General features: G+C 39.7%; 1 protein-coding gene across 1 annotated transcript in view; it reads right to left on the bottom strand.

Moving 5' to 3' along the window:
- Positions 1-25,000, bottom strand: part of LOC122814993 (oxysterol-binding protein-related protein 8-like) — a 182,931-nt gene that overhangs the window by 141,328 nt on the left and 16,603 nt on the right. The window contains exons 2-4 of the mRNA XM_044087247.1: positions 17,824-17,916; positions 9,638-9,841; positions 2,407-2,491 (exon numbers count right to left, since the gene is read on the bottom strand). Of these exons, the coding sequence (XP_043943182.1) occupies positions 2,407-2,491; positions 9,638-9,841; positions 17,824-17,916 (382 nt within the window). The remainder of the gene's footprint in view (positions 1-2,406; positions 2,492-9,637; positions 9,842-17,823; positions 17,917-25,000) is intronic.

Here is a 25,000-nt window from a genome sequence, read left to right as displayed (position 1 = left end):
GTTAAAGTTGCCCAGGATCAGGGTAAAAGGTTAAATCTTGATAGAGTTGCAGATGTCCAGATAGATGGAGTGGGCATCTTGAGTTAAATTTGGGGGCCTGTAGCTAGCTATGATTTGAATAGGGGTCTTGTCAATGGTTAACTGCACCTGGAGTGTCTGCTGTGCATCATACTGTTTGACCAGCCTGGAGGTGTGTGTGTCTTTAATATATATTGAAACTCCACCTCCTTTGGCTTTGCTGCCCGCAGTTTGGAGTATGAATGTATGATAGGATGAGTAACCAGGTAAGGCTGGGGTGTTTTCTGCAGCTTTGAACCAGGTTTCTGTGACTGCACAAATGTCAGCAAATTCCAGGGTTAAGAGTGCTTGCAATGAGTGCAGTTTTGTGTTTAGACTCCTAGCATTTAGCAGCATGACCTTTAATTTGCATTCTGTTGAAATTTTTATGTTGGTAGGATCAACCTCATGACTTTTCCTAAAAAAACAAAAGGCACTATGGGGGAGGCAAGGGCCTTTGCCAGAAGCCTGAAGCCTAAGTGAGTCAGATGCAGGCCATCTCTAGCAAAGCATTGTGGTCTGTGCATCATATCTTCCCAGGCTGTCAGGTAATGGATCCCCTGGAATGACACCAGAAACTAAGCCAATTGTTAAAGTAAATCATTTTCTGTTTGTATTGAGGCATCTTTCTGGGTGACAGTAGAATGCTGCTTAAGGCTAAGGACATACCTGGCTGGGACACACATTCAGTGAGCTCAATTATGTCTCTCTTCATATAGTCCAGGGAAGTACATCTCAAGTTGTTCACACCAACATGGACTGTGACAGAGTCATAACAGTACCTGTTGTTGGGAGATTTGAGTGCTTGTGTGATAGGGTGGACTCTGGCACCTGACAAACAACTAATGGCGTCTTTCTCCTTATCCAGCCTGATGAGAGGCACATCTGTGTGTCTCACATTGAAGTCTCCTATGACTAATATGTTGGGTTTATGGTTAGGCCTTAGTGGTTGTGAGACACAGGTGTGTGGACTATGCATGGTATGTAGTGTGGAGGGTTGTGGAGTTTGTGTGTGTTTTTGCCTCTGACGTCTCCTTTGTTTGGGTTAGTTTTTGTTGAGAACCTGCGCATATGTGGGTGTGTGTTGTGTAGTTGTGGGTGGTGTTTGAGGTGTAGTGATTGTGTTGACAACCATCTCAGTGCCAGATATACTGGCTTGTGCTGGAGGGACCATAGACTCTTGGTTCTTAATGTAATTGCATCTCTCACAAATTGTATTCTTAGGTAGTAGTAGTAGTAGATGGTCGTCCATGTACATGAGACATTTGCTACACTGTCTCAGGATGCCCATATTAAACAGGCTGACAGGAGATATCTTAGGAAACTGCCCATCCATATTTGTCAGAATCTGGGGGAGAGAGCCAAGGGAGAGCTAAGGAGTAGGTCTAAAGCCCAAGTGCTTAAACCAAAACTAATAGGCTTAGAATAACACAATTTAAACAGGCTAAAAGCAAGTAGCAGAAAAAGCAAGGTGAAGTAATAGAGTAGGAGGAGGAAACACAAATACTTTAAAAGCAGCTTAATAAAGTGTTTTTTTTTTTAGTAAAGTGGTAGGAAAAGGAGGAACAGAATATAATTCAAGGTTAAGAAACTAAGGGGTTGGCCTTATCAAATGTTCTCTCTGCATTAGGTAGAATGAGCTAATGAGACTGGACGGGGAGGAGTGTCCCAAATCAAATTTATAGTAGGGGCCAACAACTGCAAAGCCACCACATTTAAGAACAAGACAACAACAGGAAAGACAACAAAGGGGAGGGATGGTGGGAAACTATGCTATAGCTACTAGCTACACTATTTTAGGCAGAAAACACTACAGAAATGTTTATCACGGCAGAAAAACAGCAGTGAGGCACTAAATGAAAGTTTTAAACAGAGAAAGGAGCAAGGAGGCTCTAGAGAATGTTTTAACTGCAAACAAATCAGTTATATGATACACTCCTTGGCAGGAAAATCAGAACAAACAAATGGAGAAAATTTCCAGTTAATACCTTTCACACAGTAAAAGTTAGCATTTCATAGTAGAAGACTGGGGGGGTAGGAGAGCTTGCCTTCTAACAAAAAAAAATGTCTTCAGAGTGTTGTGCAACATTTGCAGTACTGTTGTTTTGAATATACAGTGTTTAGTAGGATTAGATGTTTTATTTGCAATTAATCACATATTAGTTAAATAGTGTCACAGTAAACCCATAACAGTGACCCTCCCAAAAGAAGATTAAAATTTATGTATCCATGTTAACCAAAAACAATTTCATTTTCTGCACTTATTCCATTATAGAACATAAAACATCATAATAAAACTCAGAGGAATACGTGAAAAAAAAAAGCATCTCAAGCTGCATATGCACTTACCATAATGCTTTGATATTGTCTGGATTTTTATATAGCTTCTTGGGTAGGGCTGTGTTATGGTGCCAAATATTTCCCCTTTGGGACCCTTAAGAAACAAAAAGAAAAAAAATGATGTATATGAAATACTTAGATTTTCCTTATTTACAGCTCAGGTTTTAAATCAAACTTTTAACCTGTGTCAGTATATCTGTTGAAATGAAAATAAAAGAACCACTGGAACAATCTCATAAAATAAAAAAAAAAACTGTAAATACTTTAATATGTTCATCAGGTAAACTAAGCAATGTACTAAAGTTTGAATCTGAGATGTAGGCAACAAACAACACCTGCAGAAAGGCCATACATCATCAATCTCTGACTCATTTACACAAAAACACACTCCTTTAGTCAGACTGCCAAGGATACAAAGCAATGAAAAGCTTAAAACAGTATACTTTCTGAATCCAGGTACAAACTGCTTAAACGAGCACTTGACAAGCAGACCAGAACTCATTTCTTCCATAGTCAATGCGCTGACAGAGTTAAACGAGCACTTGACAAGCAGACCAGAACTCATTTCTTCCATAGTCAGTGCATTGGCAGAGTCACATCATGCTGGAATTGTCTATCACATCCACACCCTGCAGGTAACTTGTCTGATAAGTAGAAGATATTGAGTACAGAGGAAAAATGATGCATGGACAAGCAGACTTATTACAGCCACTCCAAGTTACAAGCTCAGAGGCCAATCTCGATGTGGACCCATCCTTCAAACACTATGTAACAAACAACATTTCTCCAGCAACAGCTTCTCATTTCTCACCCCCAAATTCTGACAATCCCTTTCACAAAAGTTACTTGGACTGTTAGACTCCTTCAGGCATCAATTCTAACAGTCTATACTAAGACATTATGCATGCAGATATCCTGGACAAGGGCATATCATGTAATGCTGCACCTCAGCAGAACTCTGACAGTTACTCCATAAGCCCCTCCCCCACCCTTATACCCAAATGGATGCACCATTTTGCCATTTTGGCACCAAACCTACTACTACCACCTTCTCAAAATTTAATCATCTCTCACTTTCTTGGGTGTTTATTATGTGACCTAGTCTTCTTTTCATAGCTATTTAACTCTAACATTTACTTCTCCTCTTCATTCTCTACCTCGTGACCTTGCTTATAATCCCGTCTCTCCTCCTCTTAGTTTTCTCCTCTATTTCCCTTCTGTAAGTAAGTACATATATATAATTATTGATCATGCATTGTTTGTTTCTTTATTGGGTCACCCTGTTAACCTCAATGTAACTCAATACGGTTTGTTATCTTTGTAACCTAGGCTGTGCCCACAGTTGGTCATATGCTGCTCAGTGCTCTAGTCAAGTAAACAAATACAAATAAATAAACACAATTTAATTAAACTAAGTAAACAGACAAATGTCTGATTGGAAAGGTTTGTCATGTGTTAGCTATACATCTACTTAGCCACACTTTGGTATTTAAGGTGGCCAATTAAAGTAATCCAAATTAGTTTCTCCTTCCAATAGTAAATTATCTTGACCACCATCACTGGCAGTGTTTTACTGAATGACAGCACCATTATTTCACTCAGTGACACAAAATCTTAAATCCATGAATTCTTTTTTTTTCTCTGAACTGTGCTTTAGCTGATTCCAGGTCACAAGGGCCCACATCCTATCCTGCTATTTAATGGGCACAAAGTAGAGGAACTGTCCCCAGAGAAGACAATACCCCATCCAAGGATGCACAGATTCATCACACCTTATGGGTAATGCAGAGGCTCACAAGTTCACGTATGGCATATCCTTAGGATGTGGAAGGAGACTGGATCACGCAGCAAACTCCCACACAGTTAGTACAGATGGTACTCAGCCAAAACTGAAATGAAGAGGCCAACATTGTGCCACTGTGTCATCAGCCTACATGTAATAAAGCTACAGTATTGCACTTTGTGATAGTTGGAAAAATTTATGTCATTTTATCTTGTTTTCAAACAAATCAAAAGACCAAATAAAGTGACTACAGTATGCTATCCAATGGTAAATCCCTCAAAAATAACAGTATATTGTCTCAGGGTATATCCCAAAAAATATAACACCCAAGAAAGTCCCGTTTGTTCATAGGTTCATAGGTTTATACTAGGCTCTCTGCCCTAAGGCATTTATAAGCCTAGCCCAAAGTTTTGTGGCTTATACCACCCCTTATGTTAAAAAATACTGTGCCCATTAGTTTGTTGTGCCTCTGTCCAGCAGTGACACAGAGATGATTCCCGGGGTAAACCTACGATCTCCCATCCACCGGTCAAGATTTCTCTTGAACAGAGCCAGCGAGGTGCTCTGCCTCACATGGACCGGGATTTTATTCCACAGCATAGGGAGTCTCTGGGTGATAAATCTATCCCTCCAGCATGCCCTATTTATATCCGTGCTAAGGTTTAAGTCACTTGCTCTAGTGGATCTGGTAGATTTGGATTTTTTGAGGTGGAGCATGTCCATTAATTCTGGGTTGGACATGGCCTTGTATGTCAGGCACAGGTCACCTCTGAGCAGATGGTATGCGACTGAATAGAGCTGGAGTTTCTTCAGTCTGGCAGCATATGACAGATTTTGGAGTCCCTTTATACTTTTGGTGAGGAACTTTTGGGGTCTCTCCAATTGCTGCAGGTGTTGGGTGAGATACATCCCAAATGGGGCATTGTACTCGATCATTGGTCTGATAAGTGAAGAGTACAGGGGAACAATGACCTCACTTGATCTGGATGTGAATCCCTTCATGATCAGGTGGGCAATGTAGAAGGTCGTTCTAACCACTTTAGCAATGTGAGTGTCAAAAGAAAGGCCACTGTCAACCTGGGTCCCCAGGTCCCTGATAACCTCTTCTGTGCTTAGTGGATTGCCACCTATATGGTAGCTTGGGGTTACCTTGTTTTTCCCGAAGGGTATGACTATACATTTTTTGGCATTTAACTTCAGGCTATGGCTCTGGCACCAGCTATCAGTTTCCGTGAGACCCCTCTGAAGGATATCTGTGTCCGATGTACTTTCCACTATGGCACCCAGTTTGCAGTCATCTGCAAACTTTGTCAGCCATAGTCCTCCTATGTTTGCCTGTACTTCTGAGAAGTAGATGCCGAACAACAGGGGGCCAAGGACTGAGCCCTGTGGGACACCACTTGTGACCGGCTTGGAGTCTGACATGGCGCCAGCAACTCTAACCCTGTGGGTTCTGTCCTTTAGCCAGTTTGCAACCCATCTTGTGACATATGGGTTTACATTTAAGCTGGTAAGTTTCTCTATAATACCCGAGTGGGGTATTGTGTTGAAAGCTTTTGCAAGGTCAAGGTAGGCTGTATGGACTGCTTTTCCCTCATCAATGGCCTTGGTGACTGTTTTGAAGAAGTCGACCAAGTTCAAAAGGCATGATCTGCCCTTGACAAAGCCAAACTGGGTCGGGTCCAATGTCTGCAAGTCCCCTATGTCTTTGTTTATGAGTTCCATTATGATCCTCTCCATAGCTTTGCAGACCAGGCTTGTTAAGCTTATGGGGCAGTAATTACCAGGGTCCGTAGAGGCACCGCCTTTGTGGAGTGGGACCACAGTTGCCGTACGCCACTCCTTGGGCATGTATCCTGTGGTAAGGCTAAGATTAAACAGCTGCCTTATGTGCGGGTTTAGTTCCTCATTGAGTTCGTGTAGCACACAGCCGGGGACACCATCCGGTCCCATTGATGCTGTGTTTTTAGCTTTAGAGAGAGCAGCTTTCACCTGCGCATTTGAGATGCCTGGGAGGCTACACTCCGCTGGGATAGTTATCTCTCCTTTTGGGGGGGGGGGGTGAAGTTTGCACTGAACCTGTCTGCCAGTATGTTGGCAATGTTTGTGGGTTCAGTGATTTTTGTATCATTTTGGACTAATTCTGAGCATATCTGGGAGTTTCCACCCAGGTTTCTAACATAGCCGAAGAAGGCCTTATGATTGTCTTTTGAATCTATGGCAATCTATGACCTGGTTTGTATTTTTGGTTTTCTGTAGAAAGGAAAAAGGAAATAAAATACCACATTTCTCTCTACTGTTCCACAAGACATAAGAAGAAATACATGTACATTCATCAGACTATAGTAATTTATTTTATTATTTATTTATTTATTTATTTTACATTTGTTGACTGGGATAGTCCGACTGGATACATATCCATTTTCAGCGGAGGCCCGGGGAGAAAAGCTCCAACATATATACATACATTCAGAAAAGAAAAGAAAGAAAATAGAACAAATAAGAATTAAAAAAAAAATGTGTTTACAGAACTGTTCTAGCCATCTAGTTATACAGATACATCAAAAAGATGAAAATAGGCTTAGTTAACAAATACAACCTCTTAGTGAGGGTCCAAGTTACATGCGTCAGGTAGATATTTACATATTGTGTACTTTATGATAAAGGTATCTTAGTACAGACCGGTTCTGTCAGCCAAGTTCAGAGATGGATTGTATCTAAAGATTGCTAAGGTTAATTAACTATAGTAGAGAGGGCAAGGGAATTTAGTAACAGGTTTTGCAGGAGTGGGCTAATCAGGGCTAGAGCATGGACATAGCCAGTATGATTTGAAATGGAGTTTGAGTCTTTTCTTAAATTGGGATAAGGAGGTCATGAGAGTAAGGTGGGCAGGGAGAGAGTTGTTCAACAAATTGCCAAGCAACAATGTACACAATAATAGCTCAGCATAAAGTACTCAAAAGAACTCTTCTGGTTAAATCATTTGTACAAAGGAAAAGTCAGCATATCAAGTAAGTTTTATGCTGCTCACCAGTAGGCAGGTCAGATTCTGGTTTGCATAACTGCATGTCTGCAAACTATTTGCTCTGTTTAATAAAGACAGTCCTAGTCAAACATTCTTTCAAACAGATCTTCATGCAGTCAGCATGAACCAAGTTATTCCTCATTTTAAGTTGTATAAGTCTGTGATTTCAGAAGAAACTGATATGATATGTTGAACTTGGTCATTAAAACAAGACGTTTATAAACTATTATTGCACAACGCATTATGAAAAAATAAGTTACCAGAGCAATGAATGAAAATAACATTTTTAGCAATTCCTGGTGCACCAGAAACTGCTTTTAAGGGTTGTGCATGTTATAAATCATTTAGAAAAACTGCTATGTGCCTTGTCCAGCTCCAAGTCGCCGTTCGCTATTGGAACTTACGCATATTATATGACATAACAAGAAATAAAAAAAGTTTGTTGTATTGAAAACAAATTGTGATGTATTCTGCACTTTAAAATCAAAAGATATGTGTATTCTGCACAATGTACAGAGGGACTGACCGTGATTTAGCCAATCAGAATCAACTATAGAACAGGGGGCTGAAGGAGCTGGCCAGTGGAAATGGCACTTAGCAGCCATTGCAAGCTGCCCATCAGGGGAGGGGGAATGCAGCTAGACTGACCACTATACTGACATTCCCAAGAGACTAGGAATCATAGTATACCAGAAGCAACTTAGCTATCACACAGCATGCATGCATGGTAAGCAGTGCAAGCTGTAGCTGGAGTCGAGCATACTCAGTAGCATGCATATTTGGGAGACCATTATATGGGCTGTGAATGCCATTTGGTGCGATGGGGGGTGTCTATACACTAAATCTAAATTGAAAACTCTGTTGGCTGCCTGGATGACAAGCTCTCATAATCATTTTTTCTCATGAAGAGGAATGAATGAGGTGGACATGTCACCAGAAGACTGACTGCTGATAGACATTTGGGATAAAAAGGAATTTTAAAAAAGTCAAAGAAAGGTTATTTCCTGACACATACTTTATATGTAACAAGCATTTAGTCGTAATTTGAATTTAGACTTAATGGGCTATTCAGGTGAAACATTCAACATTAAAATACAGGCACTAAAATGTGCTAAATTACTGTCTGGCAAGTTGCTATGCCCAGGAAAGCTTTGCTTGCTGGATTCAGCACTGCACTCTCCTTTGATTGCGTACATCTTGCGCTTGCTGGATTCAGCACTGCACTCTCCTTTGATTGCGTACATCTTGCGCTTGCTGGATTCAGCACTGCACTCTCCTTTGATTGCGTACATCTTGCCATTTGTTACCAAACTTCTGATTGGCAGAAAACTCCCCATTATCTAAGTAGTTAGGAATTTATATGTTGTGCGTGTTTGTGCATATGTGTTTGTGAGTGTAAGGGGCCAAACTATCAAAAGTTCAACCATACAAAACTCGAACAAAATGATCACATCTCACCTTAGTGTAATAATGAAAGAGTTTTTGCAGGGGATAGGTCCCCTGCATACCACACACCCCATGTAATTTATATATTCCATCTCCAAGATCACACTACAGTGGAAAAAGGGCAAATTCCCTATCCTTGCTGTACTGTGATCTCATCCATGCAAAGGCCAGCAAAATGTGATAAATTTTCCATTAAGTTGCCCAAGTTATCAGGTCATCTTGTTACATACAAAGTTATCCTAAAGCTTGTCCGTGTGTGTGTGTGTGTGTGTGTGTGTGTGTGTGTGTGTGTGTGTGTGTGTGTGTGTGTGTGTGTGTGTGTGTGTGTGTGTGTGTGTGTGTGTGTGTGCGTGTGTGTGTGCGTGTGTGTGTGTGTCTGTGTGTGTGTGTGTGTATGTGTGTTTTATGTGTTTATATATATATATATATATATATATATATATATATATATATATATATATATATATATCTTTAGCTATATCTACTTTCTCCCTGCACAAACCACTTAAATATGAGTTTTCACACTTTTATGTTTCGGATAATTGTTCCTCCTGCTCTTTTTGGTGTTTCAGATATTTGTGTTTTCTTGGTCACTAAAGGTTTAGTAGTGGAATCCATAAATGTTAGTTTCAGTGTTTCTGCAAACCTTGTCCATAGTGGCCTTTCAATCAAATACCTTGCATTTTCTGTCAGAACCTGAAACCCAGTACACTAACAAAATTACTAATTCCATAACAATATACTTATATTTAAAAAATATTTCCAAAAGTAGTTAATCTGGTAACATTATGTAGCTCTCCAATTTAAAAAAGTATGTATTTTATTGACGTGCATGACACAGATGTTTACATTATGTTTAAGATTGTCACAAAAAGCAAATTTGTAAATGCCATTATTTTAGGACACTCATAACTTTTTACTGCAATACACACAAAAAACAAAGATGCTGTTTTGTTTTACTTTACTCTTATTTTCTGCTGTCTTACCTTACGTGCCCAGATTGACTGTTCAGATTGATTGAAGAGTTTAAAACAGAAGTAATTTTTCACGGATGGTTGTTCAATAACAGCACAGTCTTTCAGTAGAACTGTCCGAACCCATGCACGTTTCTTTGGGTTTTTATAAATAATGAGCATCCCAGGCTTCAGAACACACCACACTTTGGACCATGTCTTAAAGACCCCTTGAATCTGTAAATAAATTCAGTTTAGCTTCATCCAACAGTGTTAAATGTTAATTGCTCATTCATACTTTACTTGGACTAGGAGACAACGGTTTCATAACTTTAGCTATAATTTTTCATAACATTAATTACTATTGCCTATTGTTAAATGTAAAATCACATGTAAAACTAGTATCAGTACCTCATAGTGCACAGATTTGTCTATAGCCACCCAGCACATCGAAATGACAACCTCGATCAGTAAACAGTTTGCTCTGGTTACAAGGAACTGCACATGATAAAAGATTGTGTGCAAAGTGCAAAACAGAATTCAGCATACACATTTCACTTCCACCTTTTTGAGACATCCTTTGGTGATTTTGGATGTTCTAATTTTATTTTCACATTAAATAATAATTCTATATGAAAAAAGGCTTAAAAAAATTATACACTGTCGTAGCCAAAGTTCTTACCCTTCCTAAGGAGTAGTTGTGATGGGTATTACTTCCCAACATGCAGTGCAGGGAAACAGCTTTCACCTGTTATAGTAATTATTTTAATTACTGTGTTTATATAATTGATACCTGTTTCCATGGGCACACCAGCTTTCAGTTTAAAGAATAACGACATATAATCTCTCATTTAATAGTAGCTATACTTTATAAGGTAGAAATACGTATGTCTTTTTTTTCCCACAGAGTTGTAACCAATCACATGGTAAAGGGACTCAAGGGGCTCCAGCAGCAAATTGAAAATCATAGACTGGGCACTCAGGCAGCACTAATATTCAATAAATACAGCTGCACTTCCTCATGTATTCATGGAATATTAGTTATTTCGGTGTCTGTTCTTCACCTTTTTTTTTTTTTTCTTAATCATGTATGCTAAGTCACTGGATCAATGGCAAAAACTTGTGCCATTTACTTCTCATCATCACTCTGCTAGCCATAATGACATGAGTCCAAGTTGGTGTACAAGAAGCTTCTGGCAAGCTCACAGATATGATCTACTTTTTCTTTAATTCTAAAGTATTAAATACAGCAAAGTTTGCACTGGCATCAACAAGTTTGACCTGCAGAAGATCGATTCATTGAGGAAAGTGAATATTCAATAGCTTGCCAGATAGGAAATACCTTTGTGCATGATCTTTAAACACGTGGTGAAAACTTTATCCACTCTTATGGTCAACTTCGGTCACCAGTACTGAGCATATTACCTTTTTCAAGACATACCATTCTGCTTACAAAAAGTACGTAACATCCAAGAAATAGTACTGTCTTACAATTTTTATTTTAAAGCATTTAGTCCAGTTAAATAGCATACAACAGTTATCTTTTAAATATGACAGCACCCAGACAAAAAAATTAAACTATCAAATCCTACTTCATACATGCAAATAAAACTGTACAAAGGGAATTTGGCACCCCTTGCAATACATCCATATCAGCCCCCACACACACTCTCCGCTGCCTATATGCAGTCTCACATGCTGACAGCCTGTAAACTATCAAACTTGTAGTTTAGCAGTTTACAAGTTATTGCTTATAGACAGCTTGTAATCTGTCGAACTATAAAACTGATCTGTTTTTAAAGCTAGTTAAGCTACTTTAACAAAAAAAAAAATCATTCCAAACTCATTTCAACAGTTAGTTTAAAAGCTGTCTATAATAAAGTGCTATTATTGCATATAGACTATTTCACACTTCCAATTTTTTTAGGCATTTTAACTACATTTTAAAATTAGAATATTCTGGCAAATTGTTCATAAGCATCTATAAGACACTGCAATCATTTAATGGGAACTTATAAGCTGTCAATCTTGTTTAATAGTTTATTTTTAAAGTTTTGTGCTTCCTACAAGTTGGTGTCTAGGACAGGTGCCATGTAGTAAGGAAATTTGGCACCACCGGCAACAAACCTATATGCACCCACACAGCTGTCTAAAAGTAATCTTACATAATGACAGCCTGTAAGCTATCAAACTCTTAGTTTGGCAGTTTGCAAGTGATTGCTCTTAGCTTGTAAACTGCAGAAGTATAAAACTGCTTTGGTTTTAAAGGTGGTTTGACTACCTTAAAAAATATTCTGTCAGTTAGTTTACAAACTCACTATAAGAAAATATGTATTGCTGCATCTAGACAATTTATTTCATGCTTCCCATTTTGAAAGGTAATTAAACCTCATTTTAAAAATAGAACCACCAGGAAAATAGATTGCAAGCCATCTATAAGAAATTGTAATTATTTAATGATAACTTGCAAGTTGTCAGTCTTGTAACTCTCTACAAGGTGGTGTCCTGGGTTGCCTGTACCTAGGGAATTTGGCACTATGGGCAATACATGCATAAGCACCACCTCCCACAAGTGATTGCTTATAGACAGCTTGTTAACTGCCAAACTATAAAACTGTTTTTTAAAGGCAGTTTGACTACCTTAAAAGAAAAAAAAAACTATTCCAACAGTTAGTTTACAAGCTGTATATAAAACATTTCTATCAATGCATATAGACAGCTTCTTTCACGCTTCTAATTTTTAAAGGTAATTTAATTACATTTTAATACTAAAACAGCCTGGCAACCAGTTTACAAGCCACCTATAAGAAATTGCAATCATTCAATGACAACTTGCCAGCTTTCATTCTTGTTTGCTTGTTTTTTTTAAAGGACTGGCACTCCCTAAACGTTGGTGTCTAGAACAAATGTACTGTTTGCTACATACTTTCTACAGCACATCATAAGCAAAAATAAAAGCAATGTAAAACAATGATACAAAGGTGTTTCAAGTAGTCCTGGTAGCAACTGGACTAACAAAAAAAGCACCCCCACAAATACCCACTACTTATATATACTGTCTCTGAGACTGCTGCATCTCAGAGAAAGTAGAAAAAGCACCCCCCACATCCCCACTACTTATATATACTGACTCTGAGACTGCTGCACCTCAGAAAAAGTTGAAAACCATCCCAGAAAAACACCCCCACACATCCCCACTATTTATAGATAACTATCCCACAAAAGCACCCCCCACATCCCCACTACTTATATATACTGACTCTGAGACTGCTGCATCTCAGAGAAAGTAGAAAACCATCCCACAAAAGCACTCCCACACATCCCCACTACTTATATATACTGACTCTGAGACTGTGGCATCTTAGAGAAAGTAGAAAACCATCCCACAAAAGCACTCCCACACATCCCCACTACTTATATATACTGACTCTGAGACTGCTGCACCTTAGAGAAAGTAGAAAACCATCCCACAAAAGCACCACCCACTTCCCCACTACTTATATACTGACTCTGAGACAGTGGCATCTCAGAGAAAACAGAAACCCGTCCCACAAAAGCACCAGCACACATCCCCACTACTTATATATACTGACTCTGAGACAGCGGCATCTCAGAGAAAGTAGAAACCTGTCCCACAAAAGCACCACTACACATCCCCACTACTTATATATACTGACTCTGAGACAGCGGCATCTCAGAGAAAGTAGAAACCTGTCCCACAAAAGCACCCCACACATCCCCACTACTTATATATACTGACTCTGAGACTGCTGCATCTCAGAGAAAGTAGAAAACCATCCCACAAAAGCACCCCCCACATCCCCACTACTTATATATACTGACTCTGAGACTGTGGCATCTCAGAGAAAGTAGAAACCTGTCCCACAAAAGCACCACTACACATCCCCACTACTTATATATACTGACTCTGAGACAGCGGCATCACAAAGAAAGTAGAAACCTGTCCCACAAAATCACCCCCCACATCCCCACTACTTATATATACTGACTCTGAGACAGCGGCATCTCAGAGAAAGTAGAAAACCATCCCACAAAAGCACCCCCCACACATCCCCACTACTTATAGATAACTATCCCACAAAAGCACCCCCCACATCCCCACTACTTATATACTGACTCTGAGACAGTGGCATCTCAGAGAAAATAGAAACCCGTCCCACAAAAGCACCAGCACACATCCCCACTACTTATATATACTGACTCTGAGACAGCGGCATCTCAGAGAAAGTAGCAACCTGTCCCACAAAACCACCACTACACATCCCCACTACTTATATATACTGACTCTGAGACAGCGGCATCACAAAGAAAGTAGAAACCTGTCCCACAAAATCACCCCACGCATCCCCACAACTTATATATACTGATTCTGAGACAGCGGCATCTCAGAGAAAGTAGAAAACCATCCCACAAAAGCACCCCCCACACATCCCCACTACTTATATATACTGACTCTGAGACTGTGGCATCTTAGAGAAAGTAGAAAACCATCCCACAAAAGCACCCCCCACACATCCTCACTATTTATATATACTGACTCTGAGACAGCGGCATCTCAGAGAAAGTAGAAAACCATCCTACAAAAACACCCCCACAAATCCCCACTATTTATAGATAACCATCCCACAAAAGCACCCCGACATCCCCACTAATTATATATACTGACTATGAGACTGTTGCACCTCAGAGAAAGTAGAAACCTGCCCCACAAAAACACCCCCCACATCCTCACTACTTATATATACTGACTCTGACTGCTGCACCTCAGAGAAAGTAGAAACCAATCCCACAAAAGCACCCCCACAAATCCCCACTACTTATATATACTGACTCTGAGACTGTTGCATCACAAGTAGAAAACCATCCCACAAAAGCACCCCCACACATCCCCACTACTTATATATACTGACTCTGAGACTGCTGCATCTCAGAGAAAGTAGAAAAACATCCTACAAAAGTGCCCCCACAAATCTCCCCTACTTATAGAAACCCATCCCATAAAAGCACCCCCAAAAATACCCATTAATTATATATGCTGACTCTGAGATAGTGTCATCTCAGAGAAAGTAGAAAACCATCCCACAAAAGCACCCCCACATCCTCACTACTTATATATACTGACTCTAAGACAGCTGCACCTCAGAGAAAGTTGAAACCCATCCCAGAAAAGCACCCCAGACATCCCCACTACTTATATTGTATATACTGACTCTGAAACTGCTGCACCTCAGAAAAAGTAGAAACACATCCCACAAAAACATCCCCACACAACCCCACTACTTATATATACTGACTCTGAGACTGCTGCACCTCAGAGAAAGTAGAAACCCATCCCACAAAAGCACCCCCACACATCCCCACTACTTATATATACTGACTCTGAGACTGCTGCACCTCAGAGAAAGTAGAAAACCATCCCACAAAAGCACCCCCACACATCCCCACTACTTATATATACTGACTCTGAGACTGATGCACCTCAGAGAAAGTAGAAAACATCCCACAAAAGCACTCCCACATCCCACTACTTATATATATTGACTCTGAGACTGCCACTCCTCAGAAAAAGTAGAAAACCATCCCACAAAAGCACCTCCCACATCCCCACTACTTTATTATATACTGACTCTGAGACCGCTGCACCTCAGAAAAAGTAGAAAACCATTCCACAAAAGCACCCCCACACATCCCCACTACTATATATATATTGACTCTGAGAATCCTGCACCTCAGAGAAAGTAGAAAACCATCCCACAAAAGCACCCCCACACATCCCCACTACTTACAGAAACCCCAAAATCCCCATTAATTATATATTCTGACTCTGAGACTGCTGCATCTCAAAGTAGAAACCCATCCCACAAAAGCACCCCCCACACATCCCCACTACTTATATATATATACTGACTCTGAGACTACTGCATCTCAGAGATAGTAGAAAACCATCCCACAAAAGCACCCCCACACACACAATTGAAGACAAAAGGATAAATTGGTAAAAAAAATCTGTCTGAAAAAGTAGCAATGTAAGCAGTGTTAGAAGAAAAACATATAAAGTAATTTAAGACTAAGAAGGATTTTGCAACAGACTGAGAAATGAAAATGAAATTTTAATACTGTCCAGGATATTTACAGGAAATTCTAATTCTGCTTATTATAACTACAGGAATTTCAAAACTATTTAAAGAAGTACATAAAGGCATTCATACATGGTAAATATCACTTCTTCTTCTGGCTTTTTCCCAGTTAGAGGTCACCACAGTGGATCACCTGTCTGCTCATGATCGGCTGTAGAGTTTTACGGTGTCGAGTTGCCAGCCCATCACCCAACCTTCCACGGAAAGCACACACGCATGCACTGAAACCTAGGGCCAATTTAGAGTGTCCAATCCACCTACAGCATGTCTTTGGGATGTGGGAGGAAACACCTGGAGGAAACCCACACGACCACAGGGAGGACATGCAGACTCCACACAGAAGGCACCTCAGCCGAGGATCGAACCGGAGAACCTCTTGCTGTGAGGTGATAACGCTAATCACTGCACCACTGTGGCTGCCCTACATGGTAAATATCGCTAAGGAGAATAAAAATAAAATAGCAGAATGTAAAGAAAACTATACAGTTTGGTAGTCAGAAAGGCAGCAGTATGAAACAGAAGTGATATATTAACTAAGACATGAAGGATATGGGTTGCAACCCTGGATTCTAAGTTTAATATTAATTTCAATCCAAACCTTAAACCCCAGTGTTAACCATGAAGCTTAAGACTCTGCAGTTAGTAAGCATTAACATTTAACTATCCGGTATTTGACTCATTGCAGGATTCACATAAAGCAAGTTCCACCACAATGACTGGACAACACTCCTTTTAATGGAACTGTACTTAATCAACATGCACAAGCAAAGCCTTCCCACTTAAGGAACATCATTTCTTGATGTGATGACGTAACCAAGCTGCAAAAACTGGTCTGGATATTTGGTTACACTATCTTCCTTGGGAAAAGAAATGTGAAAGCTGCTGTTTTCTGCTTTCTTGCTAAGTGCACTGAAGATAGTACGTACTCTAAACATTAAATTATTGAAGAAAGTTTCACCCGGATTATAAACTTTTTTTTAATAGAAAAAAATGAAGCTGAATGGATTATTGTAATGTGAGCTTTCCACTGATACATATAGCTCTAGCACTGGACATCTCCAGTTAAGATATAACCCCTGAACTATAACTTAAGTAATTTCCCACTTGTATGACAGAAAGTAGTGAAATGACACCTTGATAAAAGTGCCTGTTATGCGCTAGGATAAAGTATGAATGTCCTTCTGAATGGTCCATTCCCATAACACTGTAGTATGTATACAGAAAAGACTCCCTACTTGCTGATGTAATAAATGAAAAACAATCACAGTGGTTTTGGAATAAGGATCTATATTACATTGCCAGTCATATAGGTTTGGGAATTAGAGCTTTGTGAAATGCCCATGGCATTACATTCTCAAGAGGAGCAGTGTTATGTTGGCATAGTGATTGTAGTACTATGACACAGATAATCAGGGATCAAAAAGTGGACTGAGCACCTGAGGAGCCAGCTGGAATAAATAGGACTGACTTGTCTGATGGCCAGGTGTGTGTGTGTGTGTGTGGGGGGGGGGTGCATCCTACATCTAAGAGAAATCAGAAGGCTGCCCCAAGTGTACAAGTGTTTGGCTGAGCCTGTGTGAAGAAAACAGTGTAAGACAGCATATAGGACACACATGGCTGTATGAAGAAACTCTGCATGCATTGCACCGTTAAAGACATATTTGAAGAACAAAAGTATGAATAGAAACCCCTTGCCCATTGCAAATGATGGTGCATAACTTTTGTCTGTTACTACTTGGGAACTGAGTGGTCAGTGAAAGACTAATCCTCCATACAGTGATATGGGGATGCTACACTAAACATGAGGGAAATACAACCATGTATCATTCCAGCATCTTGGACTTGTCCTTATCCCAGCTAAGCATCAGTATGTGCAGGACTGAGTCAAAGCAATCAATAGATGGGAAGAGACAGACATATGATCTGTAAAGCTATTTCTTGAATTTAAAGTAAAATAAACATTATTATAATCTACCTTCTACTCATCTGTCTGTTTTAACACTAAAAACATGATAAAATTATTACACTATTGTCATCAATATAAAAGCCCAGCACTCTAACCTTCAGCCAATCTTCCATGATAGTAACACCTGGGTCTAAAAAGCTGTGGAGAAAATCATTTTTAGCCTTCTTCTTTTCTTCTCTGTAGGTTTCCTTTAAAACATGGAAAATAAAAAGGTCCACACAGTAAATACTTGTGTCATGCTTACTGTGTAAACAGTTTACAGTATGACATGAATCTGAGCAAAAGTATTGCAAATTATTTTAATGAAAAGGAATATATTGATCAATAAATGAATGAATGAATGAATGAATGAATGAATGAATGAACGAATATGATAGTCCACTGAAGCTTAAATAAAATATCCACATAAAAGTAGTGCTGTGCAAGTGTTTTATCACCTCAAAAATATTACAGATACATCATCACCTATCTCAGCTGGAAATTGTTGGTGAAAAGCTCATTATGTGCTCTCCTGATTGGCCTTAAGGCATAGTTAGTATAAAACTTACTTGTTTCTGATCATATAAAAGCCTCACATTTGTGCGAAGATGCTCTTTGCCCAGAAATAGTTGCTGGTGCCTTCCATATACGCAATCACGAGAAGTTGAAATTCCCACATAAAAAAAAACCCAGGACTTGACTTCACTCTGCATTACTCATGGGGCAACTCGTTTGTACAGTGAGCAGCACTTATGCATTTAGTTAGGACTATTTTGGTCTATCTTACCTTACCTTACCTTATTATAGCATCCAGGACTACTGCTGCGCAGAGAGCATCTGGTTTGGGTGCTGGGCAACTTCGATGGTTAGGTTAGCTGCAAATTACACCACGTAAGCACCCTTCCTTCATTCAGTTACAAACACCCTCCACTCCTATCCCTTGCAAGTACACATTAGGACCTGCAACAATGGATGGGCACTTTCCTGCTAACTCTGCATCCAACTTGGTGGACATGGACATCCTGAAGCAATGTAGCAATTGCCTTATTTACACTGACAACCACTTAATTCTCGAACAGGCAAATACAGTATATGAGAGATGTAGTTACAAACTGACACTGGGGGCTAGACTCACATACAAAATAGGTTGTCAGAGGCTCACACACATACTCACCACACCCACAAAGGACCACACACATACTGTAGACCCACATATGTGGAGGTGCTCACATGTAACTTACCCAAACCTCTAAGGCTACTCTGGTTCAGTCTTCAGAAACTCCGCGTTTACACAAACAAAACAATGCCATCACAACACATAAAGCCATCTCATTGTGTCTCATCTACCAAGGCCATAAGGTAAAACATTCCACAACCCAATATTCTGATCATAGGAGACTCTATTGTGATGAGAAGACATTGCCAAACAGAAGTACCTTCCAATATAACAAAAGCTACTCAGGACAAACTAAAGGTGTTATTGCTCAATACTAGGAGACTCAACAAGAAACTGTACTCCCTAGAAGCTCTGCTCACCCTGCAGAGTGATGACATCTGTGCAGTTACTCAAACATAGTTCAAAGCCACAGAAGGCACTCCAGCAAGTGCATGGCTATAATGCCTTTCATGTGTTCCGACCACTCACTGAAAATGAAAGAGCAAAAGACAGAGGTTTATCTGTCTACATAAAGGATAAACAAATCTCAAGGCTGGTCAAACAAAATGACAGGCTTGAGCTACTCCATGTCCAGCTAACCATGGGAAAAATCCATTACCATAGTCTTGCTAGCTACAGCTCCCCCACCATCAACCAGGAAACCCATAAATCATACGTGAAGTTACTAGAATCACTCACCATCCAGCCCAACATTATACTTATGGGTGATTTTAACTACCCCTCCATTAATTAGGAGGCACACACAAACACTAACATGCATGCCCAAAGATCTTTGTAAATTCAAATGCCCTGGATCAGCTAGTCTGCACTTCCACTAAGGAAACAAATATCCTAGACTTGGTACTTACAAATATGGAAGAGAACTGCACCTCACCCCCTTTTTAGATGTTCTGACTGGTAAGATCAGATAACAAAGCTTTCTCTCTTGAAATAAATTCAAAACCAGTCCTCCCACCTAACTCCCAAAGCTTTAAGAACTTCTCTAAGGTAAATTACTCCCATTAAGGGATGGAATACCTAGTTTCCAAGATCTCCATATCCAGAAAACACAGAAACCTATACAGAGACATACACAAAAGCTCTGTACAACCATATATACAACTGTATATAAACAGCAGTACCAGAATGAAATAAACCCAGGTCAAACTGCAAAAATAAGCCACCTTGGTGGAGCCCTGGTATTAATAGGTTGTACAATAATAGAAAGAAAATCCTGGCGAGAAGTAAGAGGCAATGCACACAACAGAGCACAAAGTCCCTCATTAGTCTAAACAAGCAAATCAGGAAACTAGTCAAGTCTCTGAAAGCAGACTTTGAGGTAAAAATAGCATCCAAAGCTAAGGATAACCACAGGGCATTTTTTCATTTATGTGCCCTGTAAGGTCAGTTTTCATTTAGTGAAAAATACAGTATTCTCTTTGCATAAGTCTAGAAATGCAGAAGCAGGACTTCAAATTTTGTATGCAGTTTCATTGACTGTGCTTCAGTCAGTGAAAATAACCTTCAAGTCAAGAATATTGATAAGAATAAAATGTGCTAACAGAATGTACAGTATATTGAAGGCAAACAGATCTTCTTTAGATGCTATGAGGCTTGGAAACCAAGGTTAAAGAGACATGTAGAAATTTACAAAGTTTTGGTATTATTAGGAAATACTTCAGACACAGTTAGTTAGTTCAGACTGATACGCAGAAAGTTATTGCAGTATAGATACTCGAGAATGAATGCAGAAGTTAGGTCAACTATTGAGCATTCCAGAATATTAATTATATTATTCAGATTGGAAGGAATATGAGTGCAGGAGCTATGGACATAATTTATGGACAGTATAATGAGTGCACAAGCTACAAGAATTAAGATTTGATTTGGATATTGTTGACATCAACCTCCACTGTACATAATAAAAGACTCTTAACCAAACTACAGTGCATGTAGGCTTTTATTCTGAAAGGTCTAAGAAGACTGGCACATAAAGAAGAGACGGGTATCTGTTCAATCAGTTCTGGGTAATTAAAAGATAAAGACATTCATTCCAGTCTCATTCTCATTGTTTCCAGTTCATTCCAGTATTCTAAGTCCTATCAATTCTTAGACCCGCAATCTTAAGGGTGACACCCAACAATGTGCTGAACTAGTTGTAGAGAGCATCACTTATACTCAGCCAGAAGATACAGCAAATCTGCTAGCTGACAAATTCAGCTCAAATTTCACCTCCCCATCACCCCCAGTTCTCCACCAAGAAATACCCTCCACCACTACACAGACAAGTATTACCAAAGAACAGGCTGCCACTGCACTCTCTAAAGCTAAAAACATGGCTTCAGTGGGGCCTAACAATATACCAGGTTGCTTTTTAGACAGCTTAATTCAGAATTATCAGGCCAATTACAATCTCTATTTAACCACAACCTCTGGACTGGTTTTGTCCCAACAGAGTGGAGGACAGCAACAGTCATCCTTCTGTATAAAGGGGGACCATCTGCTGACCCAAGAAATTACAGACCCCTAAGTTTAACCAGTCTTATATGTATGGCCATGGAAAGAATAATCATGGACCTGATAAATAATGACTTAGAAAACCTCCAAACACTTGACCCGACACAATTTGGCTTTATCAAGGAAAACCCATGCCTAATAAATCTAGTGGATTTCACTGAGAAAGTCATTAAGGCCATAGATGAGGTTAAAACAATACATACCACCTACCTTGTCTGGCCAAGGCATTTGACACAATTTCCCACTCAGGTATCATAAATAAACTCACAAAACTGGGCATAAATACCAACATCACGACATGGATTACCGATTGGCTCACAGACAGGACACACTTGGTTCAAGTAGGTGAATTCAGATCTAGCAAGAGGCCTGATACTAATGGTGTGCCACAGGCATCAGTGCTGGGACCACTCTTGTTCTGAATATACCTCTCTGTTAAAATTATCATGATGATGTACATATCCTTCAGGAGGTTCTAGTTCAGACAAATGATTGGTGCCAGAACCACAGCCTAAAACTAAATGTAGAAAAAAAAAAACAATATCATACACTTTAGGAAATCAAACACCCCTGCAAATTACATCAATATCACACACCTAAGAGTAGTCTCAGAGATGAGAGAACTAGGTACACAAATCGGCAGTAACCTGAGCTTTGACTACCATTTGCCAACAGTGGTGCAGAAGTCCTTCTATGTGGCACAACCTATAAGTAAATGTATGGCATACATATCCAAGAAATTATAGTCACACTGTACTATGGGTGATTTTAACTACCCCTCCATTAATTAGGAGGCACACACAAACACTAATATGCAAGCCCAAAGATCTTTGTAAATTCAAATGCCCTGGGTCAGCTAGTCTGCACTTCCACTAAGGAAACAAATATCCTAGATGTGGTACTCACAAATATGGGAGAGCATTACACCCCTCCCCCCCTTTGAGATGTCCTCACTGGTAATATCAGATAACAAAGCTTTCTCCCTTGAAATAAATGCAAAACCAGTCTACCCACCTAACTCCCAAAGCTTTAAGAACTACTCTAAGGTAAATTACCCCATTAAGGGGTAGAATACCTAGTTTCCAAGCTCTCCATATCCAGAAAACACAGAAACCTATGCAGAGACATACACAAAAGCTCTGTACAGCCATATATACAACTGCATATAAACAGCAGTACCAGACTGAAATAAAACCAGGTCAAACTGCAAAAATAAGTCACTTGGTGGACCCCTGGTATTAATAGGTTGTACAATAATAGAAGGAAAATCCTGGCAAGACGTTAAGAGGCAATGCACACAACAGAGCACAAAGTCCCTCATTAGTCTAAACAAGCAAATCAGGAAACTAGTCAAGTCTCTGAAAGCAGACTTTGAGGTAAAAATAGCATCCAAAGCTAAGGATAACCACAGGGTATTTTTTCATTTATGTGCACTGTAGGGTCAGTTTTCATTTAGAGAAAAATACAGTATTCTCTTTGCATAAGTCTAGAAATGTAGAAGCAGGAATTCAAATGTTGCTTGCAGTTTCAGTGAATGTGCTTCAGTCAGTGAAAATAACCTTCAAGTCAAGAATATTGATAAGAATAAAATGTGCTAACAGAATGTGCAGTATATTGAGTACAAATAGACAAACAGATCTTCTTTAGATGGTATGAGACTTGGAAACCAAGGTTAAAGAGGCATATAGAAATTTACAAAGTTTTGGTATTATTAGGAAATACTTCAGACACAGTTAGTTCAGACTGATATGCAGAAAGTGATTGCAGAACAGATACTCGAGAATGAATGCAGAAGTCAGGTCAGCTATCCAGCATTCCAGAATATTAATTATATTATTCATGTGGAAAGGAATATGAGTGCAGGAGCTACGGACATAATTTATGGACAGTATAATGAGTGCACAAGCTACGAGCATTAAGATTTGATTTAGATATTGTTGACATCTACCTCCACTGTACATAATAAAAGACTCAACCAAACTACAGTGCATGTAGGCTTTTATTCTGAAAGGTACAAGAAGACTGGCACATAAAGAAGAGACGGGTATCTGTTCAGCCAGTTCTGGGTAATTAAAAGATAAAGACATTCATTCCAGTCTCATTCTCATTGTTTCCATTTCATTCCAGTATTCTAAGTCCTATCAATTCTTAGACCCGCAATCTTAAGGGTGACACCCAACAATGTGCTGAACTAGTTGTAGAGAGCATCACCTATACTCAGCTAGAAGATACAGCAAATCTGCTAGCTGACAAATTCAGCTCAAATTTCACCTCCCCATCACCCCCAGTTCTCCTCCAAGAAATACCCTCCACCACTACACAGACAAGTATTACCAAAGAACAGGCTGCCACCGCACTCTCTAAAGCTAAAAACATGGCTTCAGTGGGGCCCTGACAATATACCAGGTTGCCTTTTAAACAGCTTAATTCAGAAAATCATTAAGGCCACAGACGAGGTTAAAACAATACATACCACCTACTTTGATATGGCCAAGGCATTTGACACAATTTCCCACTCAGGTATCATAAATAAACTCACAAAACTGGACATAAATACCAACATCACCACATGGATTACCAATTAGCTCACAGACAGGACACACTTGGTTCAAGTAGGTGAATCCAGATCTAGCAAGAGGCCAGACACTAGTGGTGTGCCACAGCGATCAGTGCTGGAACCACTCTTGTTCTGAATATACCTCTCTGTTAAAATGATCATGATGATGTACATATCCTTCAGGAGGTTCTAGATCACACAAATGATTGGTGCCAGAACCACAGCCTAAAACTAAATGTAGAAAAAAAACCAATATCATACACTTTGGGAAATCAAACACCCCTACAAATTACAATATCACACACCTAAGAGTAGTCTCAGAGATGAGAGAACTAGGTACACAAATCGGCAGTAGCCTGAACTTTGACTACCATTTGCCAACAGTGGTGCAGAAGTCCTTCTATGTGGCACAACCTATAAGTAAATGTATGACATACAGATCCAAAGAAATTATAGTCCCTTTGTACTCAGCACTCATTAGACCAATAAACAAGTACAATGTATCATTTGACATGTACTTGACTAGGCAATAACAGCAGCTGGAGTGACCTCAGAGGTTCCTCACAAAGAAAATACAGGGTGTAAACATGTCCTATGTGGAATGACTAAAAGCCCTATCTTGTTACTCTCTCTCCTACCAACTATTAAGGGGGTAACCTATGCCTGACCTACAAGGCAATCACAAGTCCAGCCCTGATGGAGCTGCTACACACATCCACATGTCAAACACCACAAAGGTCACCAGATCTAGGGATCTAAACTTAGTCAGTGACTCAAACAAAACATGTTAGAGAGACAGGTAGGTGTCTCAGAAATTGCTCCTTCTTTGGAACAGGCTTCCTATTCACATTAAGCAGATCCTGCTTCATACACAGTTTGGATTAATGGCTAGGGAACTGCAAATTCACACCAGGGGTAGCACCTATGTCCCTTATGGACAGGGGCAATCTGTAACACACTCAAGGCATAGGCACAAACTCATACCATCCTTTTGCCCCTGGGGGCCATATATTGGGTAAAAATCATGTTATATATTGGGTAGGCTTGTAAGGGCTCTTAAGCT

The sequence above is a fragment of the Protopterus annectens genome, chromosome 11.part0 (genome assembly GCF_019279795.1).
Source record: "Protopterus annectens isolate FY-2018-M chromosome 11.part0, PAN1.0, whole genome shotgun sequence".
NCBI lineage: Eukaryota > Metazoa > Chordata > Ceratodontiformes > Protopteridae > Protopterus > Protopterus annectens.
This window is presented reverse-complemented; position numbering and strand designations above follow the sequence as displayed.